The sequence below is a fragment of the Miniopterus natalensis genome, chromosome 4 (genome assembly GCF_054644295.1).
Source record: "Miniopterus natalensis isolate mMinNat1 chromosome 4, mMinNat1.hap1, whole genome shotgun sequence".
NCBI classification, from domain to species: domain Eukaryota; kingdom Metazoa; phylum Chordata; class Mammalia; order Chiroptera; family Miniopteridae; genus Miniopterus; species Miniopterus natalensis.
The window spans coordinates 23518772-23534322 of NC_142084.1; the positions used below are offsets into that span (position 1 = coordinate 23518772).

The 15551-nt window shown below is 39.2% G+C and overlaps 1 protein-coding gene across 6 annotated transcripts in view; it reads left to right on the plus strand.

Moving 5' to 3' along the window:
- RAPGEF6 (Rap guanine nucleotide exchange factor 6) overlaps nucleotides 1–15551 on the plus strand; it is a 186207-nt gene that overhangs the window by 95108 nt on the left and 75548 nt on the right. For all 6 annotated transcript variants that reach the window (XM_087816409.1, XM_087816407.1, XM_016197093.2 and 3 more), the window contains 2 exons: nucleotides 5051–5182; nucleotides 13345–13522. In XM_087816409.1, coding sequence (XP_087672535.1) covers nucleotides 5051–5182; nucleotides 13345–13522 — 310 coding nt within the window. The remainder of the gene's footprint in view (nucleotides 1–5050; nucleotides 5183–13344; nucleotides 13523–15551) is intronic.

The window sequence follows — 15551 nt, forward strand, 5'->3', positions numbered from 1 at the left end:
CAAGTATATTAGTATTTATCACAAAGCATTCTCATAACACTTATCTTTGAATCTTGATTTAACTTTTTCATCATAAAAGGTCAGATTCTGTGCTATGTGTATAGCAACCCTCAGTTGCTAAGGGTTACAGAATTTCACCACATCCCAGTGTCTGTGGCCATTTTTAAAAGAGAAGGTAAGAGAAAACTTCTCTCACATACATGTGTGTGTATTTTTCAGTTTTGAAAAAAAATTCAAGTTATTTATAGAAATAATAGAGGAATGCTTTTTCCATATGAAAATAAAACATTTCAGCTAGATATTGCAGATAAAGCTAAAATTTCTTTTGGACCACCAGCCTTGATCTTTCTCCTTCACTAGAGAGTACTACTATTGATTGGCTAGTTAGTACATATTCTCCCAACTCTTTTCCCCCAAACCTAGATGAATATCTACCAAAAAGTACATATATTATTTTTATGCTTTTAAATGAGTCACATCTTATATTTGTGTTGAAACTTGCTTTTTCAGTGAGTACATCTGGGAGACTTACCCAGGTTTGAACATACAGATCTGCATCATACCTTGAACTGTTGCTTAGTGGTCCATAATAGACTATATAACAGATTAGCTATTCTATTTGTGGTGATTATTTCTCTTTTCTTTAAACTATTACAGATACTATTTTTAATGAATGTTCTTATACATTCCTTTTTGTGCACCTGTATTCTTCTTTAGGGTAGGTACCCACAGAGGAATTGTTGAGTCATAAGATTTATATTTTTTAAATGTATAAAATTTACGTTTACTCCTCAGAGTGTCTAATCTCCAAATCACTCTCCAGAGTGGCTCTACCAATTCATAACTCTCATTACCAATTTATGAGAGTATTGTTTTCCTTCGTAGTCTTGCCCATATTTTGTATTTTCAAACAATCTTTTTTCCCAATCTGATGAAAAAGAGAAAGTTAAATTTTTATTTCCCTGATCGCTTGCAAGGTTTAATAATCTCTTCGAGCTGTTTCTTTTCTTGCTGCTGTCACTTAAGTGGCCCCATGTTGAAATAGCAGAGCAGCCTGGATATCTTGAGTTTCTGCATATAAAGCAGTTGCCCCAAAGAGTTGCCTGGATCTGTGGAAAACTTTGAGTCAGCAGATATATATGTATACTTTGCTGAATTAAGCCTGTCTGAGACATACAGCAGCTCCTATGTCACTGCACTTTCCAGAAACCTATAGAAGCTCTCTATTGCCTATACTATAGGCCCTATAGGAAAAATTCAGAATACCTAGCTTGACATTCAAGGTTATGCCCTAGCCCCTGCCGGGTGGTTCAGTTGGTTGGAGCGTCATCCCTTACATCAGAGAGGTTGTAGGTTCGATCCCCACTTGGGGCACATACCTAGGTTTCAGGTTCGATCTACGGTCAGGGCATGTATAGGAGGCAATCGATGTTTCCCCCTCCCCTCCCCCTCCCCCTCCCCCCTCCCCCTCCCCCCTCCCCCCTCCCCCTCCCCCCTCCCTCTCCCCCTCCCCCTCCCCCTCCCCCTCCCTCTCCCTCTCCCCCTCCCTCTCCCCCTCCCTCTCCCCCCTCCCTCTCCCCCTCCCTCTCCCCCTCCCTCTCCCCCCTCCCCCTCCCCCCTCCCCCTCCCTCTCCCCTCCCTCTCCGCCCTCCCCCCTCCCCCTCCCCTCCCTCTCCGCCCTCCCCCTCCCTCTCCCCTCCCTCTCCCCCTCCCCCTCCCCTCCCTCTCCGCCCTCCCCCCTCCCTCTCCCCCCTCCCCCTCCCCCTCCCCCCTCCCCCTCCCCCCTCCCCCTCCCCCTCCCCCCTCCCTCTCCCCCCTCCCCCTCCCCCCTCCCTCTCCCCCCTCCCTCTCCCCCTCCCTCTCCCTCCCTCTCCCCCCTCCCCTCCCCTCCCTCTCCCTCCCTCTCCCCCCTCCCCTCCCCTTCCTCCCCTTCCTCCCCTTCCTCCCCCCTCCCCTCCCCTCCCCTTCCTCCCCCCTCCCCTCCCCTCCCCTTCCTCCCCCCTCCCCTCCCCTCCCCTTCCTCCCCCCTCCCCTCCCCTCCCCTTCCTCCCCCCTCCCCTCTCCTCTCCCCTCCCCTTCCTCCCCCCTCCCCTTCCTCCCCTCTCCCCTCTCCTCTCCCCTCCCCTTCCTCCCCCCTCCCCTCTCCTCTCCCCTCCCCTTCCTCCCCCCTCCCCTCCCCTCCCCCCTCCCCTCCCCTTCCTCCTCCCCTTCCTCCTCCCCCCTCTCCTTCCCTTCCTCCTCCCCCCTCTCCTTCTCCCCTTCCTCCTTCCCCCCTCTCCTTCTCCCCTTCCTCCTTCCCCCCTCTCCTTCTCCCCTTCCTCCTTCCCCTTTTTCTCTCCCCCCCATCCTCCCCCCCTCCTCCCCTCCTCCCCTTCCTCCCCCTCTCTCTAAAGTCAAGAAACATATCCTCAGGTGAGGATTTACAAAAAAGATTATGTGCTACCTGTAGCCTCTTCTTAAGACATCTCTTTCCCTCTATATGTATACATAGTCTTCAATAGACTATGTACTTTCATAGTCTGTATCTGTATTCAAGCTGTTAGCTAAGAACTTTCCCACCACCACCTCCAAATAAATCATTGACAGTAGTCCTCATGGTCATGTTAACTCTAGCAGAGCTCAGAAGTTCAAGTATAGGAAATGGATGCAGGAATTGTAGAAATAGGAAAGTTTGCAGACTTGGTAGGTTGGAAGGATATCGGTCTGAGTGAATTGAGGTGGTTCTATAAAGTCCCTGCTGAGGTCAGGAAGAAAAGGGAAAAGGGCAGATAAACCGAGAGACAGTGGAGAAGGTTTAAGAAATCAAGAATACCTTTTAGAGGAAAAGCTTTTCCTCTTTGCCTCCTTTGTTATAAAGAAAATAAAAACAATTGAGTGTTAAAACTCCCAACCTAGTATCAAGAAACAACTTAGTAGAAAAGAGAACAGATTTATAGTCAGGCTGCTGGGGGGTTTCAGATCTCCATTGACCTGCTTCCTAACTATGCGGCCATTTATAGCTTCTCTGGGTCTCGATTTCCTTATCTGTAAGTTGAGTATAATAGCATCCACCTCTTCTGGTTGTTTGATGACTAAATTAGATAGTCTTAGGTAAAAAGCTTATATCTGTCTTGAAGAGCTAAGGAGCATATAATATAACATTATCTTCTAATTTAGTCAGCTATTGATCTCCCTCTCCCTTTTTGCACTAAATCCATGAGTTTTATTCCAAAATGTACAGTTGAGGAAGTGCTGCCCTCCCTGAAATACCGAATGTGCCTGTGATGAAACTTCATCTGTTCAGATATCTGTGGAAATCTGAGCAGCAATGACAGTGTTCAGAAATCAAATATATTAACTCATTTATTCTGCAAATACTTAATGAGCAGGTATCGTGTGGAGTAGGCATCAGTATCCTAGGCCTTCATTAGGTAGTCAAAAAAATATATAAATATATCATTGTCGAGGGCTTGTGTGAGAGAGTGTGTGTGTTGTAATATTGATTTAAGTTTTTCACCATAAAAAGTATGTATACTTCATAGAATGTATACTATGCAATCACTATCATAATTTCCATTGGATAAAGAGGTTGAGTGAATTCCTATATGAAGATCTTAGTTTTTGAGGTTGAAAGCCGATGTGATACACTTGTAAATCTGTGTCCACTCTCACTTTTACACTGAGCTCCTTGAAGGTAGGACCTATCTGTTTTCAGCATTACACTGCCAACAGAGTTCCTGGCACAAAGTAAGTTTAGCAGAGAGTACTAGAATCAGAGCTGAGTTTGAATTTCAGCCCCACTACTTACTTGAGTGTGAGATATAGGGCAAGTTGCAAATCCTAAAGCCTCAGCTCCTCATCAGTAAAGTAGAGAGAATAATAGTGCCAGCCTTTTAGGATCTAGGGGGGATGGAGATTGCTCAGTACGTTTTAAGTATCATTTCCAAGCCAATTTGCAGACTTGCTCTTCTGGCTTTGGTTTATTGTGTTACTTTTATGTGTGACTTTCTTTTTAATATTATCTTTAGGAATCTAAAGATAATACTACAACTAAGCATCTGACATCTTAAAACTATTTTCAGTCTTTGCCTTTCTTTCTACTTCATTCCTACATGACATTTTTAAAATGTGTTTGTTGATTTTAGAGAGAAAGAAACATCAGTGTGAGAGAAGCATTGATTGGCTGAGCCCCCTACATGCTCCCTACTGGGGATTGAGCCCACGACCCAGGCATGTGCCCCAATCAGAAATCCAACCCATGACCTTTGGTTCAGGGAAGGATACTCACTGACCAGAGCACATTTTTTTCTTTGTATCTAAACAATAGAAACAAAGGGGGAAGGAAGATCTTTGAGCTGAGACATATTCCCATCAATATTTTTTATTATTATGACTAGTTATAATTATTGTAAACAGTTTTACTTAGCTCATTGATTTTCTGCTGCCTTTTTAAATATACATAATAGAGCTATAAAATGGCCTCTTAGTATGGCTTTAGCTTATCCACAAGTTTTGATATATAGCACTTTAATTTTTATTCTGTTTAAATATTTTTTTAATTCCAAGTGTGACTTCATTGACCTATGGGCTATTTAGAGGTCTGTTTTATAATTTCCCAGTACATGATAATTTTCTAGTTATCTTTTTCCTTATTTCTGTCTTGTTTTCACTGTGATCATGGGATATTGTACTTTAATTCAAGATATTGCTGTTTTATCCTGGTATTAGTGATAATTTTGTATTGGTGTATGTGTACGTGTGTGTATACCATTCCTACCCTTTATAGTGGAAACAGCTGATATTTGGGGTGGGGGCAGGTTTTTCCTCTGAAATACCATTACTAATGGTAATCTGTTTTGAAAACTGTTTAGTGGGTTTCCACTGTAGGCTTTCCTCCTAGTGGCAGAGTATTAATTTGGTTGTTTCCTAAGAATGGAGAATTTAGGTTAGAAATGAAGTTGCACAGTAATGTACATCAAACAGATTTGTTACAGAAGTTGCATTGTGTCAACAACTCTTATAAAGGTGAAGTTTGATATTTAGAATCTCTTAAATTATTTTTCTTCTTCAGCTTCCAGCTGATCTTACGAAGATGCACATCACAGACAACCCTCATCCACAGGTGACTCATGTGTCTTCCAGTCAGTCTGGTTGTAGCATCGCTAGTGACTCTGGGAGCAGCAGTTTATCTGATATCTATCAGGTAATACTTTAGTGGCTTGTGTGTTATCTGCCAAATATCCTGTGCTTATGCCTTAGGTGGTCACATGTCTTTTTAAGTAAGGTTTGAAATTCAGGCATAAGATTTTGGGGAAAATATTTACTGTTTCAGATTTGGAAATCTTAATTAAAGAGGTGATCCATCTTTTGAGGGTGATTAAATTTGCTCCAACAGTGTATGGACATAGTGTTCTTTTTCATTTCTTTTATACAGGTGAATCCATATAATGCTTGTTTTGGTAAAAATTAGTTATTGAAACAACTGAACTTAAACTTATTAAAAGGCTGATTTTTATTATGACTATATAAGTCTTCTATAAGATAAATCATGAAGAAAATTAGAGTGCTTTTGTATTTTAAAGGCTCTATTAAATGTAGCCACATTAAAAATAGATTAAAGGAAATAGGTAAGATTAATTTTAATACTTTATTTAGCACAATATATCCAAATATTTCAACATTTAATTAGTATTTAGAAACTATGAATGAGTTACTTTACTTTTTTATACTGTCTTCAGTTAGCCAGAGTTTATTATAAACTTAAAGCAACATCTCAATTCAGACTAGCCACATTTCAAGTGCTGAAGAGCCACTTGTAAGGTTAGTGGCTACCGTATAGTAGCCTATTGAAATAGAATCATTGTTATCTGAAGAAAACATTTTAGACTCTGGTTCTACTGAGTTATCCAGATTCAGATGTTTTAGGAAAATCAACATTCCTCTCTGAGGGGAAGTTTGTAGGCAGACGCAAGTTGGCAAAAAGCCTCCATGTTTGGTTTATGCATAGCTTTTCTCTACAAAAGTCATTGCTCTGGCCATCATCATCTCCCTTTTTGGCATTTTATAATAGACAAAGCAAGGAATTCTCTCTGTTCACCATTTTATAGTAGACAGAACAGAAAATTTTTTTAAAATGAAGTTAAAAACAATACAGTGGCTCTGGGGCCTTACTGTATGTTTGTTTAGTTGTTAGACTCCATGCATTCTGCCCCTCAGTAAAAGAAGTATCTATCTTATGGAAGAAATTACAGTTGTTGCACACCTAAAAGTCAAAGTAGAGTCATATCTTCTCTGGACTCTTGTTTTTTCTAGAGAAGAACCTGGAGGAAGATTGACCCTGGATTAATGAAGTTCAGGGATGTGGCTGTAGATTTCTCCCAGGATAAGTGGGAATGTCTGGACCTTGCTAGAACAGACTATACAACAGAGATGTAGTGTTGACAGACTACAGATAACCTAGTATATTCATTTTTAAGCCAGATGTGATCACTTTTTTGGAGCAAGGAACAGAAACCTAGATGGTTGTGAGAAAAGGGGTAAGAGGATAGCACACAGATTAACATTCAAGGTCACTTGGGAAGGCCAGTGCTTTACTGTGAACTAGAAGATCTTCTACACACAGTAGGGTTCTGTATCTTTGCCAAGATCCTGGAGGAAATTCTGAAGTGTTGCACTTACATTAGCATCTACAGGATGTTCGCCCACTGGCTTGAACACCTGAGGCTGGGGCTGGGATACACTTACTGGTGTGGTTGGAGGTCATTTGCTATAGGACCATGGCCTTGTAAGTGCCTGACGTGCTCCAACCTTCCATATGCTTTCCTTCCTTAGTAGCATTCTCTACATCTCTCTCTCCTTTTAAGGGTTTCATTTTGTAGGGCGGTGAAGACCTGGGGCAGGGCAGGGCAGGGACTGGGTGGAGGAGGGCAAAGGAGGAAAAGGGTGGCATCAGTAATACTCTTAACAATGAAGGAAGGTAGATAGGTAGGTAAGATAGGTAGCTAGATGATGGATAGATATATAGATAGATAGATAGATAGACAGACAGACAGACAGAGAGACAGACAGACAGACAGACAGACAGACAGACAGACAGACAGATAGATAGATAGATAGATAGATAGATGAAGAAAAACAAGGTGGAAAAAAAGAGTTTCATTTTGGATAAACTAGACAGGTATCCTTGCCTGCTGTCCTGCATGTCAAAGGAGTGCCTCCATTACAAAATGAGGAAGACATCTTTTCATACCCCAGAAACCTGGAAGTTAGCATTGGCTCTCCTCCCTTGATTATCACATTCAGCACCAAATCATCTCAGTTCTGTATCCTGCATCATTAATTGTGTTTGTGTATTTGTGTATATGTGTTTAATGTTAACTGAGATAGAATTTACATATAATAAAATTCATCCTCTTCAGTATAGTCTACATAAAGACATAGAATATTTCCATCCCCTCAAAAAGTCCTTTATGACCTTTTGTAGACAGTCCCTTCTGACCCCCAGCTCCTGACAACCACCAACCTGTTTTCTGCCCTTTTGGTTTTGTGTTTTCCAGAAGTCATATAAGTGGAATCATATAGTTAAATGATGACACAGTGAAACTTGCAAAGTAACCAATAAAAGTAAGCTTTAATTAATTTAAGGAGAGTGAACAGATAAAAGGATAAAAAAATAATGAAATTCTAGAACCAAAACAAATTCAAAAACTTAAAGTAGAAAATTATCATAATACCAAAGTCAACTATGCAAAAACATAACATAAAATATTTTAAGAGCAGCCAAAACAGGTAAAATTTTTCAAAATGGGGCTTTAGTTAAGCTTAGAACAATAGCAAAAGATGGAATCAGTATAAAGATTAAACACACTTTGAATAATAATAAAGGCAGTTTATTAAATTAGATTTTATTTTCAAAATTGAGCTGTCAGCTGTTATAGTGTGTGTACATTTTTGGGGGGCACCCTGTATGTGCATGCTTATATATGTATTTGGTATCTGTATACATGAGATGCAAATCTGAATTTAAGAGGATCAAATGGTAACAGTGTTTTTCTACTGGTAGTAGGTTTGTGGGTACTTTTTATTTTGTTCCTTAGGCTTTTATGTTTTTCTCAATGAACATTATTATTTCTATATTTAACAAATTTTAAAGAGGATATAAATAGGGTATACAGTTAAAAATAAAAGTTGAATAAAATTGTGGGAAATGATTAAAGGAATAATTAGTAGAGGGTAAAAGGAACTAGAGCACAAATAATAGATCTATAAAATATATCCCCCAAAATGTAAACTATCTAGACTACAATTTAAAAATCTGGATAAACAAAATAATACCAGCCAAACTGTATGTATGCAATCAGATCCTCAGGACTAAAACAGAGGGAAGTAAAAAAGGCTTAAATGTCAATACTGCACCCTTAGTCTTTTACTGACCTCTGCCTCCTTTGTGGTACGTGTTGAAGCTGGGAGTGCACCCTTTAGTTACAGTTGTACATTCCCATTGTATACACCTTGGCCAGCAACAGTTAAAGTGGCTTGTCTGGTTATTCGAATTTCTCAGCATTTGGGAGATTTTAAAAGTGGACACCTAACCCAGTCATGTCTTGTTAACAGTAAAAGCAAAGCCTTGCAAAGTAATGCAAGTATTTTTAATTTGGAGGGTTTGGGTGAAAAGAGAGTGAGTCATCCTAACAGCAGTTCTTAACAGGAAAATTGTTTATACCATTTTATATGGCAAACTTGTGGCTGTACTACTGTGTGTTTCCTTTTTGAGAGTTTTCATGTCTTCTGGTTTACAAATAAAAGCCTTTGCTGAGATCTGGAAACAGCCAGGTGCCCATCAGTAGGTGAGTGGATAAAAAACTATGGTACATTTATACCGTGGAATACTACACAGCTGTAAAAAAGAAGGATCTCTTATCCTTTGGGACAGCATCGATGGACCTGGAGAGTATTATGCTAAGCAAAATAAGCCAGTCAGAGAAAGATAAGTACCACATGTTCTCACTCATATGTGGAATATAATGAACAAAATAAACTGATTAACAAAATAGATCCAGAGATAATAGAAGCATGGACCAGACTGAGGAATCTCAGAGGAAAGGCGGACGTAGGGGAGTGAGCGGGGAGAGATTAATCAGAGAATTTATATGCATAAACCCATGAACACAGACAATGGTTTGGTGAAGGCCTGGGGGTGGGACGGATGCAGGGTGGAGGAAGTCAGTGGGGGAAAAGGGGACATCTGTAATACTTTCAACAATAAAGATAAATTTTTTAAAAATAATATAAAAGCCTTGGTTCTCAAAGAAACTTAAGAATAAAGCAGTTACCACAATCTGGAAAAAAAGGCAAGTAATGATTTTGGTGTAAATATGTTTTTAATCAAATTAGCTTAAAATTAACTACACGTATGCATTTAGATGTTAGAATGTTCTTGGGTAGCATATTTTATGTATTCTCAAAGGTTCCTTTCTATTTATTTCAGTCTTGTCCAAGAGCTGGGACCCTGAAATCTTAAAGCACTTGTCTTGTCCTTAACTTACAGTCATGTGCCATATAACATTTTGGTCAATGATGGACCACACATACAATGGTGGTCCCATAAGATTTTAATAGATTATAAGCAAAAAGTTTCTGATGTTCAGAGAAAAGGCTAGACACAACTAAGATGTTGAATTTAGTGCTAGCTCTGGGTGTTTTAAATTAAGGAGGAGGCTCAGCATGCTCTCCACGTTCCCTGTGCCCACCCAGAGTTGGCAAGGGAGCTAGGGGAGAGGGCTGGGGAACAGGGAAGCCCTGGAGCCCACCCTGCACATGGGTACATGCACATACACTCCTGCCCACAAACTTACTTCTCTTCCCTCCATTTCTCTTTACCTTTACTGCCAGTCCAATTTCTCTCCCTCCCTCCTCTCTTTCCTTCCCATCCCTTCTATTATTTCTCCTCTCTAGATTTATCTCCTAGATCTCTTTCTGTCTCTACTGTCCTCTTCTCTTCCCTTCTCTTCCTTCCCTTCCTCCTCCTGGTGACTACTCTCCCTCCAATGGTGCTTTCTCCCATAGCCCTCCTCCCAGTACCCCCCAATATATGTGCACATGCACACATACTCTCTTTTATACTGTATTTTTATGGTACCTTTTCTATTTTAAGTATGTTTAGATACACAAATACTTAGCATCATCTTACAGTTCCCTACAGTATTCAGTACTGTGACATGCTGTACAGGCTTGAAACTTAGGAGCAATAGGCTATACCTTAGAGACCCAGAGTGTAGTAGGCTCTACCCTCTAGGTTTGTGTAAGTGTACTCTATGACACGCGGGGACAAAACCGCCTAACTTCTCAGAGCATATACCTGTCTTTTAGTGACAAATGACTACTTTTAGATAACCTGAGGCACACATTTATCCCCCACCTATATTTTTTAACTTCTGTGTTGGATGTAAACATGTTCCTAAAAATCCTGCTTCAGTTATTACCTCACAGCTTGATACCTTACTTCAGAGCTCTTCTGCCCAATCTCTCCAGACCTCTGGTGCCACATTTCCACCAGGATGTTCTTTTTATACCTCATCTAATTTTGCCTACCACTTGTTTTCTTCCATTTGTCTTATAATTTCTGTTAAGAATATCTGTGCCCTAGTCAAAACCTGTTATCTTTATCTTTTTTAAACTTTCACTTGAAATAAAGTACAGAAAACAGATATGGCTTTACTCCTCTATTTAAAAAGCTTTAGTGCTTCGCTGTTACCTACAGATATGGCTTTACACCTCTTTTTAAAAAGCTTCAGTGCTTCACTGTTACCTAATGTACAGTTCATTTCAAATTTATATTCAAGTTCCAAGCCTTTCCCATCTAACCACAATCTGTTCATCTAGTTTTATGTTCCACTATTCTCCACTTGTACATTGTAGATTGTAGTCCATGACTAGCACATCATGGCTACTCCCTGACCCTGTTTGCCTTTTCCTGGCTCAGTGTTTGGTAATGCTACTCTGCCAGCAGCTCCACCTGGATGATGTTTTTACATTGTCTCACACGTCTTGGAACCTTACAGCAGTTTTTCTGTGCATCATGTCTCCTTCCAGTCTATTGTTTAGTGTAGTTACGTTACGTGTACACTTGATGTTTTTTATCATGGTAAATTTGTGGAATGCAGAGTCTTTTTCTTTCTTATATATCCCATGCTGAGTTAAGCACAGTTTTGGCATTTAGGAAATAATCTAGAGTTTTTTTAGTTGAATTACATTTGTAGGTAGAAACCAGTATTGTTTCCAGAGCTCACTACTAACTAAAGCTTTATTATCCTGGGTGAAGGAGGCTTTACTTTGCCTGCCTGCCCTGTTGTAGAGATTATGGAATGAGCCAGCCTGGACAGCATTATTGTGAAGGATTAATTTCAGAGGATTCTTGCCCTGACCAGAAAGACAAAGGAGAAACATAAAGACTGAGTGGTCCATGAAAAAGGTTGAGTGAAATACTGAACATAGGAATGCAGAATATAGAAGCACTGAAAGCCTAAGGTTCTGGCTTAATATTTGCTCTAAATTTGAAAGTGTGATTTTTGTAAGTTTGTGTAACTTTTCATTCTAACCTATAGTTCCCCTTATTGTAGCTTCATGTTTATCTGGATGCAAACAGGAAAAGGAAATCCTCTGGTAGTTTATTTGGGGAAGGCCAAGTCATCAGAAAATCAGCTCAGACTGTCTGCCTCACCAAGTTATATTTCCACATATACATAGAGACATATTCATACTATGGGAAAGGAAAAACACAAGAAGATTAATATTTTTTGTCTTACCCCTTCTACCAGTATACTTTTTTTTTCTTTTCTTGATTTACTTCATTTAGTATAATCTTGATGGTCTGCTGTATTTCCAAGTCCTAGGATAAAGTAGTTGAAAGGCCAAAGCTCTGATCTTTTGTGTACCCTACTTTAATGAATATGGCATATCTTTTGACCTGCCTTTTTTGTAACAACTTTTGATATTATACAAAATTCTGAGGCTCTGTTGAATTTTCTTCTTGGCTTTTTCCCTCTCTTTGCTTCAGTTCGGGTATATTTTTATTGCCCTTCTTTAAGTCCACTCTTTTTACAGTTTACATTTCTTTATTGAGATTTCCCATTTTCTCTGTCTCTGTCTTTCTGTGTCTGCCTCTCTTGTTCAGTGTACTTCCAATTCCCCTGCCCCTTTCTCTGTCTATTAGTTACATTTTCTCCCACCATAGAAAGGCTTTCATCCCAGGTGGCTGTAGGCTGCTCTGCATCACATTCTTCTGATTCAGGTACCAGAGGAAAAAGGACACTCTGCCCTCCAGTTCCAATTATAAAAATCCAGAAAGAGGTCTTTCTATCTTAGCTTACATAGCCAGGAAGGGCACTGTTTCCCACTGTAATCTTTGGGTTAAATTGGAGGAAAACAGCAATTCCCTAAAAGAAGGAAGATCCTCTTCTGGGCAGACAAAACAGTAAATGTTTGATGCGGGATGAGACTTAAATATTTGAAGATTATGTTCAACTCATTTTTTCTGTAACTGCTTCAGTATCCATGCTTTTTTATTAATATGTATCAAGTGTAATATTTAGAAATATTGCCAACTAATCCTCTTCAGGGCAATTTTATTTCCTAAAAGACATCCTCATTATTTTCTATGAATGAAATTTAAATTTTCAGTTTTTTAAAAATCTGCTAGTTCCTTTACAAGTGTCTGAAACTAATGTTTCCAGAGTTGAGGTTGTAAATATAAGTTTATATTAAAGATTGGTTAGAATAATCTCTGCTCTTCTTGATCAACACAATATTAGATTCCAGTAAGGTATTGGGAAGTCAGCCCTTCACAATTGGTCTGTTTTAGCTCTTTTCAGAACTACTCCTTGCCCCTTTTATACTTCTGTCCTTAATTTACATGATTGCCTACCCTACTAAACTCTAAACCTGAGTGCTGAAAGAATGATATTTTATTTACAACACCCAGTATAAACTCATAAGTACTCATAAAATGATTTTTGGTAAACTGTGTTTAATCTTTCCTGCGCTTCATGTTGTAGGAAATGTACTTTTAAGAAATACAAGCGTTTGTTAGAAAGCAGGTATTAAAACATTTAGTGATGTTTGAGTCCCCTAACCATTTTATATTTACCAGGTGAGATTTATCACCTAGATGTCATACCGTGGAATGATGAGACTGTTTTTTGGTCAGGGAGAAACCTTTTTATAAATAAGTATTATTTTGTTTTTGATACAACATATAATATTGCCTAATTCTTTATAATATTTGGTATTGAGGGATAGGTTTGATTAATTCAGACTGTGATATGTAATTTTTTTAACATGAAAAGTGATCAACATTTCTTTCTGTAGGCTACGGAAAGTGAGGTGGGAGATGTAGATCTAACACGTCTTCCGGAAGGGCCTGTTGATTCTGAAGATGAAGAGGAGGAAGATGAAGAGATTGATCGAACAGATCCACTGCAAGGGCGAGACCTTGTTAGAGAGTGTCTTGAAAAAGAACCTGCAGACAAAACTGATGATGACATTGGTAAAAAAATAATCTGTTCACAATAAGAATTTTATAGTTTAATTTAGATATAGTTACCTATTGCTGCATAACAAATTACCCCCCCAAAACTTAGTGACTTAAAACAACATACATTGGGAGGAAAAGTTGGGGAAAATGGGGGTCATCTGTAATAGAGTTGAACAATAAACACACATGCAAACAGAAAAAACTCCCATACATTTATTTTCTTATACTTTTACTGGGTCAGGAATTCGGGAGCAGCCTAACTGAGCAGTTCGGGCTCAGTGTCATGAGGTTGCAGTCAGAACGTTGAAGTCATCTGAGGCTTCTCTGGACTGAGGTAGAGGAACTATTTCCAACGTGGCTACTGACCTGGCTTTTGGCACAAGACCTCACGTCCTCACATCCTCACGTCCTTACCACGTGGGCCTCTCCAGAGGCTGCTTAACTGTCCTCACAACATGGCAGCCAGCATCACCCAAAGGAAGTAATCCAAGGGAGTAAGGCAGGTGCCACAACGTCTTTTATGATCTGGCCTCAGGAGTGACATATTACTTCCAAGTTGTTTGTCACACAGAGCAACCCTTATATAATATGGGAGGGGAATGCACGAGATCATAAATATCAATAGAGGGGTCATTTAGGGCCATTTTGGGGATTTGCTGCCCCAATTTGAGAGCCTGTTTAGAGGGTCTAGCAGGGGAGCACAGCTGCTTGTATGCCTTTGACTGAAGAACTCCTTTCTCGGGGATGGTCATCCTCTTCAAGCGTGCAGCTTTGGGAGGGATGCTCACGGAGCTGTGAGGGAGGAAGGGGACACCTGCCTAGCCTACCAGATCAACTGAATCAACCCTGGCAATCAATTGGGTGACAGAGGTGACAGCCAGATCACCCTCACTCACACCCTGGCTGCCCAAGTTTATAAAACAAAAGCTTTGATTCCATTAAGATGATTTCCCTCTTCATGTTCATAAGACATTTAAAACATAGTACGTCAGTGTCCAATGTCTGTGAATTAGCTTTTTTTAAAAAAAAATTTTATGTTAACAAAAATCATATTTTTACTTTTCTAGCTTGAAAAAATATGTACGTGTATAATTTTTGGTTAAAACAATTTTTTATGTAATTTACAGAAGTAGTTACTATGCTTCAGGAGGTTAAATACTAAAGGTGCTAATGTAATCCTTAAAGAAAAAGATTACTTAGTGTCATTATATATTGTTATGGTTCAATTAAGATTTTTCCTAGATTTTTCTGTTATAGTAGTCATATTGCTGCTGTTCAAAGCAGAAGATGCTGGTACTAATAATAATCATAATCTATGTGAGTAAAAGTCAATACATTTGAACAGTCCTTGCCACTCTAATGACATATAGTTAAGTAATTTAGATTTATGTTGTGAATATTATCTGGACAGAATCTGAAAGTGCATTTTTTATAATAAAGAATTATATACTATGCTATTTTCACAAAGCTTTTAAAAAATTGAAATATGACTAACTCCCAATTATCTGTGGGTGGATAGCACCTTATAGTTATTTCTGTTTCAGCCCTTAGCTAACTGCTTATGTGTGTTTCTCCCTTATATTTATCGTTATTGCTCATGCATTTATACCAAAGAATGGGGTAAGGCAGGCACTCATAAACATTTGTTGGTTAAAGAAAGTTAGCTTGTGTTACTTTGAAAAATCGTAAACTAGAATTTACATTTGTTCTCTAATTAATTATTGCCTTTTATTAATAACATTTTTGTTTTAAACTCTAGCCCAATAAGAACTAGATGAAATGCGTTTTTCACTAATCTGTCAGATCAAAGGACATCACCATACTAACCACCAGAGAGTGCCATCTCAGGCTAGGAAAATTAGATAAACTCTGCAGCCTCCTCCAGATCCGTAGTTTCCTGGTTCTGTCTGGAGGTTGTGAGTTCTGGTATCTTCCAGTGTGCCTATATTTTCATGTGAATCTGAATACATCTTTTAAACAAATAACTGAGTTTTTTAGCCAACATCCATTTTGTGCCTTGGTTTCTCTACTTTAGCATCAT